Genomic DNA, 17,256 nt, shown 5'->3' on the forward strand with positions numbered 1-17,256 from the left:
TGGCCAATAGTCTTTAAATATCACCTCATAAACTGTATAGCCACACCCTAGCAACCAGTTACAGCACCCTAGCAACCATATATCAACATTAACGAGCAATATCTCAGCACAAGAGCATTGTAGAAATACAGAGTTGGGCTCTTTTACTCAGACTGGCCAATAGTCTTTAAATATCACCTCATAAACTGTATAGCCACACCCTAGCAACCAGTTACAGCACCCTAGCAACCATATATCAACATTAACGAGCCATATCTCAGCACAAGAGCATTGTAGAAATATAGAGTTGGGCTCTTTTGACTCAGACTGGCCTATAATCTTTAAATATCACCTCATAAACTGTATAGCCACACCCTAGCAACCAGTTACAGCACCCTAGCAACCATATATCAACATTAACGAGCCATATCTCAGCACAAGAGCATTGTAGAAATACAGAGTTGGGCTCTTTTACTCAGACTGGCCAATAGTCTTTAAATATCACCTCATAAACTGTACAGCCACACCCTAGAAACCAGTTACAGCAACCTAGCAACCATATATCAACATTAACGAGCCATATCTCAGCACAAGAGCATTGTAGAAAAATACAGAGTTGGGCTCTTTTACTCAGACTGGCCAATAGTCTTTAAATATCACCTCATAAACTGTATAGCCACACCCTAGCAACCAGTTACAGCACCCTAGCAACCATATATCAACATTAACGAGCCATATCTCAGCACAAGAGCATTGTAGAAATATAGAGTTGGGCTCTTTTGCCTCAGACTGGCCAATAATCTTTAAATATCACCTCATAAACTGTATAGCCACACCCTAGCAACCAGTTACAGCACCCTAGCAACCATATATCAACATTAACGAGCCATATCTCAGCACAAGAGCATTGTAGAAATACAGAGTTGGGCTCTTTTACTCAGACTGGCCAATAGTCTTTAAATATCACCACATAAACTGTATAGCCATACCCTAGCAACCAGTTACAGCACCCTAGCAACCATATATCAACATTAACGAGCCATATCTCAGCACAAGAGCATTGTAGAAATACAGAGTTGGGCTCTTTTATTCAAACTGGCCAATAGTCTTTAAATATCACCTCATAAACTGTATAGCCACACCCTAGCAACCAGATACAGCACCCTAGCAACCATATATCAACATTAACGAGCCATTTCTCAGCACAAGAGCATTGTAGAAATACAGAGTTGGGCTCTTTTACTCAGACTGGCCAATAGTCTTTAAATATCACCTCATAAACTGTATAGCCACACCCTAGCAACCAGTTACAGCACCCTAGCAACCATATATCAACATTAACGAGCCATATCTCAGCACAAGAGCATTGTAGAAATACAGAGTTGGGCTCTTTTATTCAGACTGGCCAATAGTCTTTAAATATCACCTCATAAACTGTATAGCCACACCCTAGCAACCAGATACAGCACCCTAGCAACCATATATCAACATTAACAAGCCATATCTCAGTACAAGAGCATTGTAGAAATACAGAGTTGGGCTCTTTTGACTCAGACTGGCCAATAGTCTTTAAATATCCCCTCATAAACTGTATAGCCACACCCTAGCAACCATTTAGAGTACCCTAGCAACCGTACAAATGCATGAATAAGCCATATCTCAGCACCAGAACATCGTACAGACATGGGGGTGGGCTCTTTTGTCTCGGGTGAGTAACCAGTACACACACCCGAGCATCCGAGTGGATTTTTTTTTTTTGCCACGGCAAGCACCACTAACATTTTCTTCAGGAAATGTACATTCTAACAGGAGATGAAGAGATCATCAGTGTTATTCACTTCACCGAGAGATGTTATGCCTGATTGGTGTAGAGTCACAAATATTTTTATTGTATGTACATGTGATGAAATAAATACAGAAAACATTAAAACATCTTTATTCCGATCCTCATGCGTTCATTTAACAAATGATATAAAACCAGATATAAATGCTTTATAAAAGGTTATTACTGACACCAGGTGGCGCTCACACACACAGGAAGTCCTCCTGTCACTCACAGGAATGCTGTTTAATAATCGAACGCCCTGATCAGAGTCAGTGGTTATTGATTATGAAGGACACAATGGTGGAAAGATCTCATAAGTTCAAAGGTCAGTGACTGGAGTCATGGGGCGGGGCCGTTCAGCCGGTCCAGCTCGTCGACCTGTGGAGTGGGCGTGGCTCGAGTAGGCCCCTCCCCCAGAGCGGTGATGAGGTTGGGGACGCTGCGGCTGCGCACACACTGGAAGTCCACGTGTCTGCTCTTGCCCTCCTCCTTCTCCCAGGACAGCTGCAGGAAGGGCCGCTGGACGTAGCTGTAGATGACCTCCGACCTGCCGCCCGGCCGCCGCTTCACCTTCTCCTTGCAGGTGGGGTATCCTGGGACACAGAACGGGGTTGGTGGAGCGTTGGCACGGTAACGGGTCTGTCAATCAGTGTGTGTGAGTTTACCCTCGATCCCGATGCGGATGTTCTTCAGGCCGCGCTCCTTCAGCAGAGCTTTAGCCACATCTCTGTTCTCTATGAACTTGAAGAAGCGGAAGAGTCTGGAGCTGTAGATGACTAGAGGAGGAGAGGAGAGGAGGAGGAGATGAGAGGAGGACAGGAGGAGAGGAACAGAGGAGAAGAGGAGGAGAGGAGGAGAAGAACAGATGAGGAGAGGAGAAGAGGAGAGGAGGAGAAGAACAGATGAGGAGAGGAGAAGAGGAGAGGAGGAGAACAGAGGAGGAGAGGAGAGGAGGAGAACAGAGGAGGAGAGGAGAAGAGGAGAACAGAGGAGGAGAGGAGAGGAGGAGAACAGAGGAGGAGAGGAGAGGAGGAGAAGAACAGATGAGGAGAGGAGAAGAGGAGAGGAGGAGAACAGAGGAGGAGAGGAGAAGAGGAGAACAGAGGAGGAGAGGAGAGGAGGAGAACAGAGGAGGAGAGGAGAGGAGGAGAAGAACAGATGAGGAGAGGAGAAGAGGAGAGGAGGAGAACAGAGGAGGAGAGGAGAGGAGGAGAACAGAGGAGGAGAGGAGAGGAGGAGAAGAACAGATGAGGAGAGGAGAAGAGGAGAGGAGGAGAACAGAGGAGGAGAGGAGAGGAGGAGAACAGAGGAGGAGAGGAGAGGAGGAGAACAGAGGAGGAGAGGAGAGGAGGAGAACAGAGGAGGAGAGGAGGAGGAGAGGAGGAGAAGAACAGATGAGGAGAGGAGAAGAGGAGAGGAGGAGAACAGAGGAGGAGAGGAGAGGAGGAGAACAGAGGAGGAGAGGAGAGGAGGAGAACAGAGGAGGAGAGGAGGAGGAGAGGAGGAGAAGAACAGATGAGGAGAGGAGAGGAGGAGAACAGAGGAGGAGAGGAGGAGGAGAGGAGGAGAAGAACAGATGAGGAGAGGAGAAGAGGAGAGGAGGAGAAGAACAGATGAGGAGAGGAGAAGAGGAGAGGAGGAGAAGAACAGATGAGGAGAGGAGAAGAGGAGAGGAGAGGAGGAGAAGAACAGATGAGGAGAGGAGAAGAGGAGAGGAGAGGAGGAGAGGAACAGAGGAGGAGAGGAACAGAGGAGGACAGGAGGAGAGGAACAGAGGAGAAGAGGAGGAGAAGAACAGACGAGGAGAGGAGGAGAAGAACAGATGAGGAGAGGAGAGGAGGAGAAGAACAGATGAGGAGAGGAGAGGAGGAGAAGAACAGATGAGGAGAGGAGGAGAAGAACAGATGAGGAGAGGAGAAGAGGAGAGGAGGAGAAGAGGAGAGGAACAGAGGAAGAGAGGAGAAGAGGAGAGGAGGAGAAGAACAGATGAGGAGAGGAGAAGAGGAGAGGAGGAGAAGAACAGAGGAGGAGAGGAGGACAGGAGGAGAAGAGCAGAGGAGAGGAACAGAGGAGGAGATGAGAGGAGAGGAGGAGAACAGAGGAGGAGATGAGAGGAGGAGAGGAGGAGAAGAGCAGAGGAGAGGAACAGAGGAGGAGATGAGAGGAGGAGAAGAACAGATGAGGAGAGGAGGAGAGGAGAGGAGAGGAGGAGAACAGAGGAGGAGATGAGAGGAGGACAGGAGGAGAAGAACAGATGAGGAGAGGAGAGGAGAGGAGGAGAACAGAGGAGGAGATGAGAGGAGGAGAGGAGGAGAGGAACAGAGGAGAAGAGGAGGAGAAGAACAGATGAGGAGCGGAGGAAAAGAACAGATGAGGAGAGGAAAAGAGGAGAGGAGGAGAGGAACAGAGGAGAAGAGGAGGAGAAGAACAGATGAGGAGCGGAGGAAAAGAACAGATGAGGAGAGGAGAAGAGGAGAGGAGGAGAAGAACAGATGAGGAGAGGAGAAGAGGAGAGGAGGAGAAGAACAGAGGAGGAGAGGAGAAGAGGAGAGGAGGAGAAGAACAGAGGAGGAGAGGAGAAGAGGAGAGGAGGAGAAGAACAGAGGAGGAGAGGAGAAGAGGAGAGGAGGAGAAGAACAGATGAGGAGAGGAGAAGAGGAGGAGAAGAACAGATGAGGAGAGGAGAAGAGGAGAGGAGGAGAAGAACAGATGAGGAGAGGAGAAGAGGAGGAGAAGAACAGATGAGGAGAGGAGGAGAAGAACAGATGAGGAGAGGAGAAGAGGAGAGGAGGAGAAGAACAGATGAGGAGAGGAGAGGAGGAGAAGAACAGATGAGGAGAGGAGGAGGAGAAGAACAGATGAGGAGAGGAGAAGAGGAGAGGAGGAGAAGAACAGATGAGGAGAGGAGGAGAAGAACAGATGAGGAGAGGAGAAGAGGAGAGGAGGAGAAGAACAGATGAGGAGAGGAGGAGAAGAACAGATGAGGAGAGGAGAAGAGGAGAGGAGGAGAAGAACAGATGAGGAGAGGAGAAGAGGAGAGGAGGAGAAGAACAGATGAGGAGAGGAGGAGGAGAGGAGGAGAAGAACAGATGAGGAGAGGAGAAGAGGAGAGGAGGAGAAGAGGAGGAGAGGAGGAGAAGAACAGATGAGGAGAGGAGGAGGAGAGGAGGAGAAGAACAGATGAGGAGAGGAGAAGAGGAGAGGAGGAGAAGAGGAGGAGAGGAGGAGAAGAACAGATGAGGAGAGGAGGAGAAGAACAGATGAGGAGAGGAGGAGAGCAGGAGAAGAGGAGAGGAACAGAGGAGGAGAAGAACAGATGAGGAGAGGAGTAGAAGAACAGATGAGGAGAGGAGGAGAAGAACAGATGAGGAGAGGAGGAGAAGAACAGATGAGGAGAGGAGGAGAGCAGGAGAAGAGGAGAGGAACAGAGGAGGAGAAGAACAGATGAGGAGAGGAGTAGAGGAGAGGAGGAGAAGAACAGAGGAGGAGAGGAGGAGAGGAACAGAGGAGAAGAGGAGGAGAAGAACAGATGAGGAGAGGAGGAGAGGAGGAGAAGAACAGATGAGGAGAGGAGGAGAGGAGGAGAAGAACAGATGAGGAGAGGAGGAGAGGAGGAGAAGAACAGATGAGGAGAGGAGGAGAAGAACAGATGAGGAGAGGAGAAGAGGAGAGGAGGAGAAGAACAGATGAGGAGAGGAGAAGAGGAGAGGAGGAGAAGAACAGATGAGGAGAGGAGGAGGAGAGGAGGAGAAGAACAGATGAGGAGAGGAGAAGAGGAGAGGAGGAGAAGAACAGATGAGGAGAGGAGGAGAAGAACAGATGAGGAGAGGAGAAGAGGAGAGGAGGAGAAGAGGAGAGGAGGAGAGGAGGAGAGGAACAGAGGAGAAGAGGAGGAGAGGAGGAGAAGAACAGATGAGGAGAGGAGGAGAAGAACAGATGAGGAGATGAGGAGAGCAGGAGAAGAGGAGAGGAACAGAGGAGGAGATGAGAGGAGGACAGGAGGAGAGGAACAGAGGAGAAGAGGAGGAGAGGAGGAGAAGAACAGATGAGGAGAGGAGGAGAAGAGGAGGAGAAGAACAGATGAGGAGAGGAGGAGAGCAGGAGAAGAGGAGAGGAACAGAAGAGATGAGAGGAGGACAGGAGGAGAGGAACAGAGGAGAAGAGGAGGAGAGGAGGAGAAGAACAGATGAGGAGAGGAGGAGAGCAGGAGAAGAGGAGAGGAACAGAGGAGGAGAAGAACAGATGAGGAGAGGAGGAGAGGAGGAGAAGAACAGATGAGGAGAGGAGGAGAGGAGGAGAAGAACAGATGAGGAGAGGAGAAGAGGAGAGGAGGAGAAGAACAGATGAGGAGAGGAGGAGGAGAGGAGGAGAAGAACAGATGAGGAGAGGAGGAGAGGAGGAGAAGAACAGATGAGGAGAGGAGAAGAGGAGAGGAGGAGAAGAACAGATGAGGAGAGGAGGAGAGGAGAGGAGGAGAACAGAGGAGGACAGGAGGAGAGGAGGAGAAGAACAGATGAGGAGAGGAGGAGAAGAACAGATGAGGAGAGGAGGAGGAGAACAGATGAGGAGAGGAGAAGAGGAGAGGAGGAGAGGAGGAGAAGAACAGATGAGGAGAGGAGGAGAAGAACAGATGAGGAGAGGAGGAGAAGAACAGATGAGGAGAGGAGAAGAGGAGAGGAGGAGAAGAACAGATGAGGAGAGGAGAAGAGGAGAGGAGGAGAAGAACAGATGAGGAGAGGAGAAGAGGAGAGGAGGAGAAGAACAGAGGAGGAGAGCAGGACAGGAGGAGAAGAGCAGAGGAGAGGAACAGAGGAGAAGAGGAGGAGAGGAGGAGAGGAGAGGAACAGAGGAGGAGAAGAACAGAGGAGGAGAGGAAGTGAGGAGGAGAAGAACAGAGGAGAGGAACAGAGGAGGAGAAGAACAGAGGAGGAGAGGAGGAGAAGAACAGAGGAGGAGAGGAGGAGAAGAACAGAGGAGAGGAACAGAGGAGAGGAACAGAGGAGGAGAAGAACAGAGGAGGAGAGGAGGAGAAGAACAGAGGAGGAGAGGAGGAGAAGAACAGAGGAGAGGAACAGAGGAGGAGAAGAACAGAGGAGAGGAACAGAGGAGGAGAAGAACAGAGGAGGAGAGGAGGAGAAGAACAGAGGAGGAGAGGAGAAGAAGAACAGAGGAGAGGAACAGAGGAGGAGAAGAACAGAGGAGAGGAACAGAGGAGGAGAAGAACAGAGGAGGAGAGGAGGAGAAGAACAGAGGAGGAGAGGAGAAGAAGAACAGAGGAGAGGAACAGAGGAGGAGAAGAACAGATGAGGAGAGGAGGAGAAGAACAGAGGAGGAGAGGAGGAGAAGAACAGAGGAGAAGAACAGAGGAGAGGAACAGAGGAGGAGAAGAACAGAGGAGGAGAGGAGGAGAAGAACAGAGGAGGAGAGGAGGAGAAGAACAGAGGAGAGGAACAGAGGAGGAGAAGAACAGAGGAGAGGAACAGAGGAGGAGAAGAACAGAGGAGGAGAGGAGGAGAAGAACAGAGGAGGAGAGGAGAAGAAGAACAGAGGAGAGGAACAGAGGAGGAGAAGAACAGAGGAGGAGAGGAGGAGAAGAACAGAGGAGGAGAGGAGGAGAAGAACAGAGGAGAGGAAGTGAGGAGGAGAAGAACAGAGGAGAGGAACAGAGGAGGAGAAGAACAGAGGAGGAGAGGAGGAGAAGAACAGAGGAGGAGAGGAGGAGAAGAACAGAGGAGAGGAACAGAGGAGGAGAAGAACAGATGAGGAGAGGAGGAGGAGAGGAGGAGAAGAACAGATGAGGAGAGGAGAAGAGGAGAGGAGGAGAAGAACAGATGAGGAGAGGAACAGAGGAGAGGAGGAGAAGAACAGAGGAGGAGAGCAGGAGAAGAGGAGAGGAACAGAGGAGAAGAGGAGGAGAAGAACAGATGAGGAGAGGAGGAGAAGAGAGGAGGAGAAGAACAGATGAGGAGAGGAGAAGAGGAGAGGAGGAGAAGAACAGATGAGGAGAGGAGAGGAGGAGAAGAACAGATGAGGAGAGGAGGAGGAGAGGAGGAGAAGAACAGATGAGGAGAGAGGAGAAGAGGAGAGGAGGAGAAGAACAGATGAGGAGAGGAGGAGAAGAGAGGAGGAGAAGAACAGATGAGGAGAGGAGGAGGAGAGGAGGAGAAGAACAGATGAGGAGAGGAGGAGAAGAGAGGAGGAGAAGAACAGATGAGGAGGAGAGCAGGAGAGGAGGAGAAGAACAGATGAGGAGAGGAGGAGGAGAGGAGGAGAAGAACAGATGAGGAGAGGAGGAGAAGAGAGGAGGAGAAGAACAGATGAGGAGAGGAGAAGAGGAGAGGAGGAGAAGAACAGATGAGGAGAGGAGAAGAGGAGAGGAGGAGAAGAACAGATGAGGAGAGGAGGAGAAGAACAGAGGAGGAGAGCAGGAGAAGAGGAGAGGAACAGAGGAGGAGAGGAACAGAGGAGAGGAACAGAGGAGGAGAGGAACAGAGGAGGAGAGGAACAGAGGAGAGGAACAGAGGAGGAGAAGAACAGAGGAGGAGAGGAAGAGAGGAGGAGAAGAACAGAGGAGAGGAAGAGAGGAGGAGAAGAACAGAGGAGGAGAGGAAGAGAGGAGGAGAAGAACAGAGGAGGAGAGGAATAGAGGAAGAGAGGAGGAGAGGAAGAGAGGAGGAGAAGAACAGAGGAGGAGAGGAATAGAGGAAGAGAGGAGGAGAGGAAGAGAAGAACAGAGGAGGAGAGGAAGAGAAGAACAGAGGAGGAGAGGAACAGAGGAGGAGAGGAAGAGAAGAACAGAGGAGGAGAGGAACAGAGGAGGAGAGGAAGAGAAGAACAGAGGAGGAGAGGAACAGAGGAGGAGAGGAACAGAGGAAGAGAGCGCTTGCTTTTACACTGATGAAGATCTGACCAGCAGAAACCAGACCACTTTACTGCACACCAAAATCACTGTGTGTGTGTGTGTGTGTGTGTAAGGTCACTTTAGTGAACCTTCACACACACACACACACACACACACACATACACATATTTAGTTTAATATAAAAGTCTAGTCTTCATGTGTGAGTGTGTGTGTGAGTGTGTGCCTCACTCTGTGTGTGTTCCTCCCCCATGGGCGGTGGGTGGTCATGATCCCAGTCCACGATATCCTCATCCGTCAGGACCACGATGTGCGACTCCCGCTCTCCCTCCTGCGCGCTGGACACCATCGCCGGGACCAGCAGCTCCTCCAGGAACGCCTCGAACCGCCGCCGCGCGCCGTCATTGGACAGCTCGTGCAGCAGAGCGCCTGATTGGACACAAGCGCTGATTAGCTGGAGCGCGCGCGAGGGTTTACAGCGAAGGCTTTTACTCACTGAGGTCTCGGCATCTGACGGTGCTGTAGTCGAAGTTTATACACAGATAATCGCAGGCCTCGCGCAGCTCCGCCAAAGACACGCCCTCCGGACAGAGCAGCAGGCCGGCACGGTAGAAGTCCTGCGCGAAACATGGATTACGCTAAAGTCGCGCACAATCCGCCATGGGCTGCAGGGAAACATGTACGTACCAGTATGACTCTGAAGATGTTGGCGCCGATGCCCTCTGCGATTTCATATTGACCTTTAGCGTTCGGACGCGTGAAGCTGTGCTGTCGCGCTCGACCAAACATTCTGCGGAAACACACATCGTTAGGTCACATGTAACGGAAACACACATCGTTAGGTCACACATCGTTAGGTCACACGTAACGGAAACACACATCGTTAGGTCACACATCGTTAGGTCACACATAACGGAAACACACATCGTTAGGTCACACCTCGTTAGGTCACGCGTAACGGAAACGCACATCATTAGGTCACGCGTAACGGAAACGCACATCGTTAGGTCACGCGTAACGGAAACGCACATCGTTAGGTCACACATAACGGAAACACACATCGTTAGGTCACAGCTCGTTAGGTCACGCGTAACGGAAACACACATTGTTAGGTCACACCTCGATAGGTCACACATAACGGAAACACACATCGTTAGGTCACACATCGTTAGATCACACATAATGGAAACACACCTCGTTAGGTCACACGTAACGGAAACACACCTCGTTAGGTCACACGTAACGGAAACACACATCGTTAGGTCACACATCACGGAAACACACATCGTTAGGTCACACATCGTTAGGTCACACGTAACGGAAACACACATCGTTAGGTCACGCGTAACGGAAACACACATTGTTAGGTCACACCTCGATAGGTCACACATAACGGAAACACACATCGTTAGGTCACACATCGTTAGGTCACACATAATGGAAACACACCTCGTTAGGTCACACGTAACGGAAACACACCTCGTTAGGTCACACGTAACGGAAACACACATCGTTAGGTCACACATCACGGAAACACACATCGTTAGGTCACACATCGTTAGGTCACACGTAACGGAAACACACATCGTTAGGTCACGCGTAACGGAAACACACATCGTTAGGTCACGCGTAACGGAAACACACATCATTAGGTCACACATCGTTAGGTCACACATAACGGAAACACACCTCATTAGGTCACGCGTAACGGAAACACCTCGCTAGGTCACACGTAACGGAAACACACCGTGTTAGGTCACACGTAACGGAAACACACATCGTTAGGTCACACATAACGGAAACACACATCGTTAGGTCACACATAACGGAAACACACATCGTTAGGTCACACATAACGGAAACACACATTGTTAGGTCACACAAAACGGAAACACACATCGTTAGGTCACACGTAACGGAAACACACATCGTTAGGTCACACATCACGGAAACACACATCGTTAGGTCACACATCGTTAGGTCACACGTAACGGAAACACACATCGTTAGGTCACGCGTAACGGAAACACACATCGTTAGGTCACGCGTAACGGAAACACACATCATTAGGTCACACATCGTTAGGTCACACGTAACGGAAACACACATCTTTAGGTCACGCGTAACGGAAACACCTCGCTAGGTCACACGTAACGGAAACACACCGTGTTAGGTCACACGTAACGGAAACACACATCGTTAGGTCACACATAACGGAAACACACATCGTTAGGTCACACATAACGGAAACACACATCGTAAGGTCACACGTAATGGAAACACACATCGTTAGGTCACACGTAATGGAAACACACATCGTTAGGTCACTCGTAACGGAAACACACATCGTTAGGTCACACGTAACGGAAACACACATCGTTAGGTCACACATAACGAAAACACACATCGTTAGGTCACGCATAACGGAAACACACATCGTTAGGTCACACATCGTTAGGTCACACATCGATAGGTCACACGTAACGGAAACACACATCGTTAGGTCACGCGTAACGGAAACACACATCGTTAGGTCACGCGTAACGGAAACACACATCGTTAGGTCACACGTAACGGAAACACACCTCGTTAGGTCACACATAACGGAAACACACATCGTAAGGTCACACGTAATGGAAACACATATCGTTAGGTCACTCGTAACGGAAACACACATCGTTAGGTCACACGTAACGGAAACACACATCGTTAGGTCACACATAACGGAAACACACATCGTTAGGTCACACATAACGGAAACACACACCGTTAGGTCACGCGTAATGGAAACACACATCGTTAGGTCACACGTAACGGAAACACACACCGTTAGGTCACGCGTAATGGAAACACACATCGTTAGGTCACACTCAACGGAAACACACATCGTTAGGTCACGCATAACGGAAACACACATCGTTAGGTCATGCGTAACGGAAACACACCTCATTAGGTCACACGTAACGGAAACACACATCTTTAGGTCACGCGTAACGGAAACACACATCGTTAGGTCACGCGTAACGGAAACACACATCGTTAGGTCACACGTAACGGAAACACACATCATTAGGTCACACGAAACGGAAACACACATCGTTAGGTCACACGTAACGGAAACACACATCGTTAGGTCACACATAACGGAAACACACATCGTTAGGTCATGCGTAACGGATCACACATCGTTAGGTCACACGTAACAGAAATACACATCGTTAGGTCACACGTAACGGAAACACACCTCATTAGGTCACACGAAACGGAAACACACCTCGTTAGGTCACACGTAACGGAAACACACATCGTTAGGTCACACATAACGGAAACACACATCGTTAGGTCATGTGTAACGGAAAAACACATCGTTAGGTCACACGTAACAGAAATACACATCGTTAGGTCAAACGTAACGGAAACACACACGTAACGGAAACACAAACGTAACGGAAACACACATCGTTAGGTCACACGTAACGGAAACACATCGTTAGGTCACACGTAACGGAAACACACATCGTTAGGTCACACGTAACGGAAACACACCTCGTTAGGTCACACGTAACGGAAACACACATCGTTATGTCACACGTAACAGAAACACACATCGTTAGCTCACGCGTAACGGAAACACACATCGTTAGGTCACGCGTAACAGAAACACACATCGTTAGGTCACACGTAACGGAAATACACATCGTTAGGTCAAACGTAACGGAAACACACACGTAACGGAAACACACATCGTTAGGTCACGCGTAACGGAAACACATCGTTAGGTCACACGTAACGGAAACACACATCGTTAGGTCACACGTAACGGAAACACACCTCGTTAGGTCACACGTAACGGAAACACACATCGTTAGGTCACACGTAACAGAAACACACATCGTTAGGTCACGCGTAACGGAAACACACATCGTTAGGTCACGCGTAACGGAAACACATATCGTTAGGTCACATGTAACGGAAACACACATCGTTAGGTCACACGTAACGGAAACACACATCGTTAGGTCACACGTAACGGAAACACACATATCGCTAGGTCACACGTAACGGAAACACACATCGTTAGGTCACACGTAACGGAAACACACATCGTTAGGTCACACGTAACGGAAACACACATATCGCTAGGTCACACGTAACGGAAACACACATCGTTAGGTCACACGTAACGGAAACACACATCGTTAGGTCACACGTAACGGAAACACACATATCGCTAGGTCATACGTAACGGAAACACACATCGTTAGGTCACACGTAACGGAAACACACATCGTTAGGTCACACGTAATGGAAACACACCTCGTTAGGTCACACGTAACGGAAACACACATATCGCTAGGTCACACGTAACGGAAACACACATCGTTAGGTCACACGTAACGGAAACACACATATCGCTAGGTCACACGTAACGGAAACACACATCGTTAGGTCACACGTAACGGAAACACACATCGTTAGGTCACACGTAACGGAAACACACATATCGCTAGGTCATACGTAACGGAAACACACATCGTTAGGTCACACGTAACGGAAACACACATCGTTAGGTCACACGTAACGGAAACACACACATCGTTAGGTCACACATAACGGAAACACACATCGTTAGGTCACACGTAACGATAAGTATTAAGGTCATCGTGTTCCGTACCTCCCAAGCACTGTATCCGGGTAAGTCGTGAATACGGCGGGATCCACCACAAAATGAGTCCCGTCAACGACTAGCGTGACCCGATCGCGTGATAAAGGGCGTGGCTGTGCGACATCAGCCCCGCCCTCTGCTCCTACAGCGATCCTGCTGGCTGCAAATTAAGAGGTTAAAGGGTCAAAAATGTTAATTCTGTCATTAATTACTCCGTCGTTCATCTTCGGAACACAAATGAAAATATGTTTGATGAAATCCGAGAGATTTCTTTTACTCCATAGACAGCTATTTAACACTTTCAAGGTCCAGAAAGTTACTAAAAACATCGTTAAAATAGTCCATGGGCCTTCAGTGGTTCAACCTTAATGTGATGAAGAGATGAGATCACTTTTTGTGCACAAAAACAAACAAAAATAACGACTTTATTCAACAATTTCTTCATGTTTGTGTCAGTTCGCTGTCAGTGATGCCAGTAATGCGTTACTCTAATCTGACTACTTTTTTCCAGTAACGAGTAATCTAACGCGTTACTATTTCCAAACCAGTAATCAGATTAATAGTTATCGTTATAGTTATCGTCAGCTTGTGTGGACACTAATATAGTTATCGTTATAGTTATCGTCCGCTGGTGTGGATGCTAATATAGTCATTGTTATAGTTATCGTCAGCTGGTGTGGACACCAATATAGTTATCGTCAGCTGGTGTGGACACCAATATAGATATCGTTATAGTTATCGTCCGCTGGTGTGAACACTAATGTAGTTATCGTTATAGTTATCGTCAGCGGGTGTGGACACTAATATAGTTATTGTTATAGTTATCGTCTGCTGGTGTGAACACTAATGTAGTTATCGTTATAGTTATCGTCCGCTGGTGTGAACACTAATGTAGTTATCGTTATAGTTATCGTCAGCTGGTGTGGACTCTAATATAGTTATTGTTATAGTTATCGTCTGCTGGTGTGGACACCAATATAGTTATCGTTATAGTTATCGTCAGCGGGTGTGGACACTAATATAGTTATCGTTATAGTTATCGTCAGCAGGTGTGGACACTATTATAGTTATTGTTATAGTTATCGTCAGCTGGTGTGGAAACCAATATAGTTATCGTTATAGTTATCGTCCGCTGGTGTGAACACTAATGTAGTTATCGTTATAGTTATTGTCAGCTGGTGTGGACACTAATATAGTTATCGTTATAGTTATCGTCTGCTGATGTGGATGCTAATATAGTTATTGTTATAGTTATCGTCAGCTGGTGTGGACACTAATATAGTTATTGTTATAGTTATCGTCTGCTGATGTGGATGCTAATATAGTTATTGTTATAGTTATCGTCAGCTGGTGTGGACACTAATATAGTTATCGTTATAGTTATCGTCTGCTGATGTGGATGCTAATATAGTTATTGCTATAGTTATCGTCAGCTGGTGTGGACACTAATATAGTTATCGTTATAGTTATCGTCTGCTGATGTGGATGCTAATATAGTTATTGTTATAGTTATCGTCAGCTGGTGTGGACACTAATATAGTTATCGTTATAGTTATCGTCTGCTGATGTGGATGCTAATATAGTTATTGTTATAGTTATCGTCTGCTGGTGTGGACACTAATATAGTTATCGTTATAGTTATCGTCAGCTGGTGTGAACACTAATATAGTTATTGTTATAGTTATTGTCCACTGGTGTGGACACTAATATAGTTATCGTTATAGTTATCGTCCTCTGGTGTGGACACTAATATAGTTATCGTTATAGTTATAGTCCACTGGTGTGAACACTAATGTAGTTATCGTTATAGTTATTGTCAGCTGGTGTGGACACTAATATAGTTATCGTTATAGTTATCGTCTGCTGATGTGGATGCTAATATAGTTATTGTTATAGTTATCGTCCGCTGGTGTGAACACTAATATAGTTATTGTTATTGTCCACTGGTGTGGATGCTAATATAGTTATCGTTATAGTTATCGTCTGCTGATGTGGATGCTAATATAGTTATTGTTATAGTTATCGTCTTTATTAAATTTTTTATTAAAACATTTTTTTTTTTTTTCAGGAAGTATTTTTTTATTTCAACTTAAAATGTCAGGAGATACATTGTTGACGTTACTGTTAAAAATGCACTTCCAATAAAGTGAGTGTTGGCAAACACGGTTGTCATTTCTATGTCGAGGCGGCAGGGCTGTTGTCGGCAGCTGCTGAATGTAACTAATAAAGTAACTTGTAATCTAACTTAGTTACTTTTAAAATCAAGTAACCTGTAAAGTAACTAAGTTACTTTTTAAAGGAGTAATCAGTAATCAGATTACTTTTTCAAAGTTACTGTGGCAACACTGGTTGCTGTTGACGCAGTAAATTCAGTGCAGCGCTTCCGATGCGTCAGAACGCCGGCTCACCATTGGCCAACGCTGATCACATGAGCACCGCGACGCATACGCACGAGTCATTCTGCCGTAGGAAGCGCTGCACTGTTTACACTGTTATTGTTGAATAATTTTGTTTGTTTTTGCGCACTAAAGTATTCTCATCTCTTCATCACATTAAGGTTGAACCGCTGGAGTCACATGGACTATTTTAACGATATCTTTACCGCCTTTACGGACTTTGAAAGTGTTAAACTGCTGTCAATGGAGGAGTCAGAGCTCTCAGATTTCATCAGAAATATCATAATTTGTGTTGTGAAGATAAACGAAGGTCTCACGGGTGAGTAATTAATAACAGAATTGATATTTTTTGAGCAAACTATCCCTTTAAATGACTTTTTGAGGTTGTAGAAATGCTTGAAAAGGTGTGTTGTTTACCTGTTGCGTGCTCCTCCTCCATCATGATCTTCTGGACTCCTGCAGACCTGTAAGACGGTCCATATGGTGAACGTAATATTATAAACTCCTTACGCCCGTCTGACTGTCTCCTGCGTCCAGCTTAACCCCACAGACACCCGGTTACCCGCATGTTGATTTATGTGACCCATTTAAATACACTTCAAGGTCTGTTCTTAATTACAGTATCACCTTTTTAATACTATAAATATAAACCATGGTATTGAATACAATATACAGTGTTGTACACAAATATTAAATTACTACGGCAGGCGGTTTAGAAATCATGGTAGCAAAGGAATAAACAAACATGGCTAATTTATTCCTAACAAACATGCAAATAGTCAACGATAGATTGTACAGAAATAATAATAACACATTTAGAGACACTTTTTAGTTTAATATAGCGGTTTTTAATTAAATAAATATTATTTGAATACCTTTAGAATAATTAGTTACTCACCGGAGTGTCTGCTTTCAAAACATTGAAACCCGGCTTCGGCGCGAGACTCCATGGCGCGCGGATTAACCGACATTAATCCAATAAAAGCGCGGCGCTCACGTGAAGCCGCAGGGAGGGATGCGCGCGCACATCTGATGCCTGGGGACTTTATAGTTAAACGAGTCCTCTGTGACAGGTTTGGTAAAATATTGGCCACGAACACATGTAAACACTTGAGCTAAAAGCAAGTGCAAGTCTTTACTGCGATTATTGTTTATGCTTTATTGTTGCCCCTCTCGTGACGCGAAATATTTCGTCACAGAAATGACTACAGACTGTTGTGTTATAATAACTTAATCTTTAATAATATGTAAATACATTAAACAAAACAAAAAAAACAGGTAAGTTGATCAATTCGAGTAAAACAATGTTCAACACCCTTAGCAATGTCGGGAAATGCTAGTCACATCCACTCACAGTTTTCAACGCAACAGAAACGGTATAATCGCCTCAGAAGAGACACTTTTCAGGGGTGTTTAGTTGGGAAATATGTAGTGTAAGTGTTCTTTTAATTTCAGAAATGTAGATCCCATTTGATATGAAATGAACTAAAAGTAAATTAACCATTTTGAATATTGTCACTCTCAGGTGGAA

At 46.7% G+C, this 17,256-nt stretch overlaps 1 protein-coding gene across 2 annotated transcripts; it reads right to left on the minus strand.

The window, feature by feature from the left end:
- Positions 1 to 1,835: 1,835 nt before the first annotated feature.
- On the minus strand, positions 1,836 to 16,697 carry kctd20 (potassium channel tetramerization domain containing 20). 2 transcript variants are annotated; one of them, XM_079808381.1, is made up of 8 exons: positions 16,624 to 16,697; positions 16,143 to 16,189; positions 13,339 to 13,489; positions 9,351 to 9,453; positions 9,160 to 9,280; positions 8,895 to 9,092; positions 2,470 to 2,580; positions 1,836 to 2,397 (listed from the first exon to the last, which is right to left on the minus strand). In XM_079808381.1, the coding sequence occupies exons 2-8, from the start codon at positions 16,165 to 16,167 to the stop codon at positions 2,144 to 2,146; spliced, it is 963 nt and encodes a 320-aa protein (XP_079664507.1). In that variant the 5' UTR covers positions 16,168 to 16,189; positions 16,624 to 16,697; the 3' UTR covers positions 1,836 to 2,143. The 2 variants fall into 2 exon arrangements, with proteins under 2 accessions (XP_079664507.1, XP_079664508.1); XM_079808382.1 differs by lacking the exon at positions 2,470 to 2,580 and having other exon boundaries at positions 1,848 to 2,397.
- Positions 16,698 to 17,256: the final 559 nt, after the last annotated feature.

The sequence above is a fragment of the Gobio gobio genome (genome assembly GCF_949357685.1).
Source record: "Gobio gobio genome assembly, chromosome: 24".
NCBI lineage: Eukaryota > Metazoa > Chordata > Actinopteri > Cypriniformes > Gobionidae > Gobio > Gobio gobio.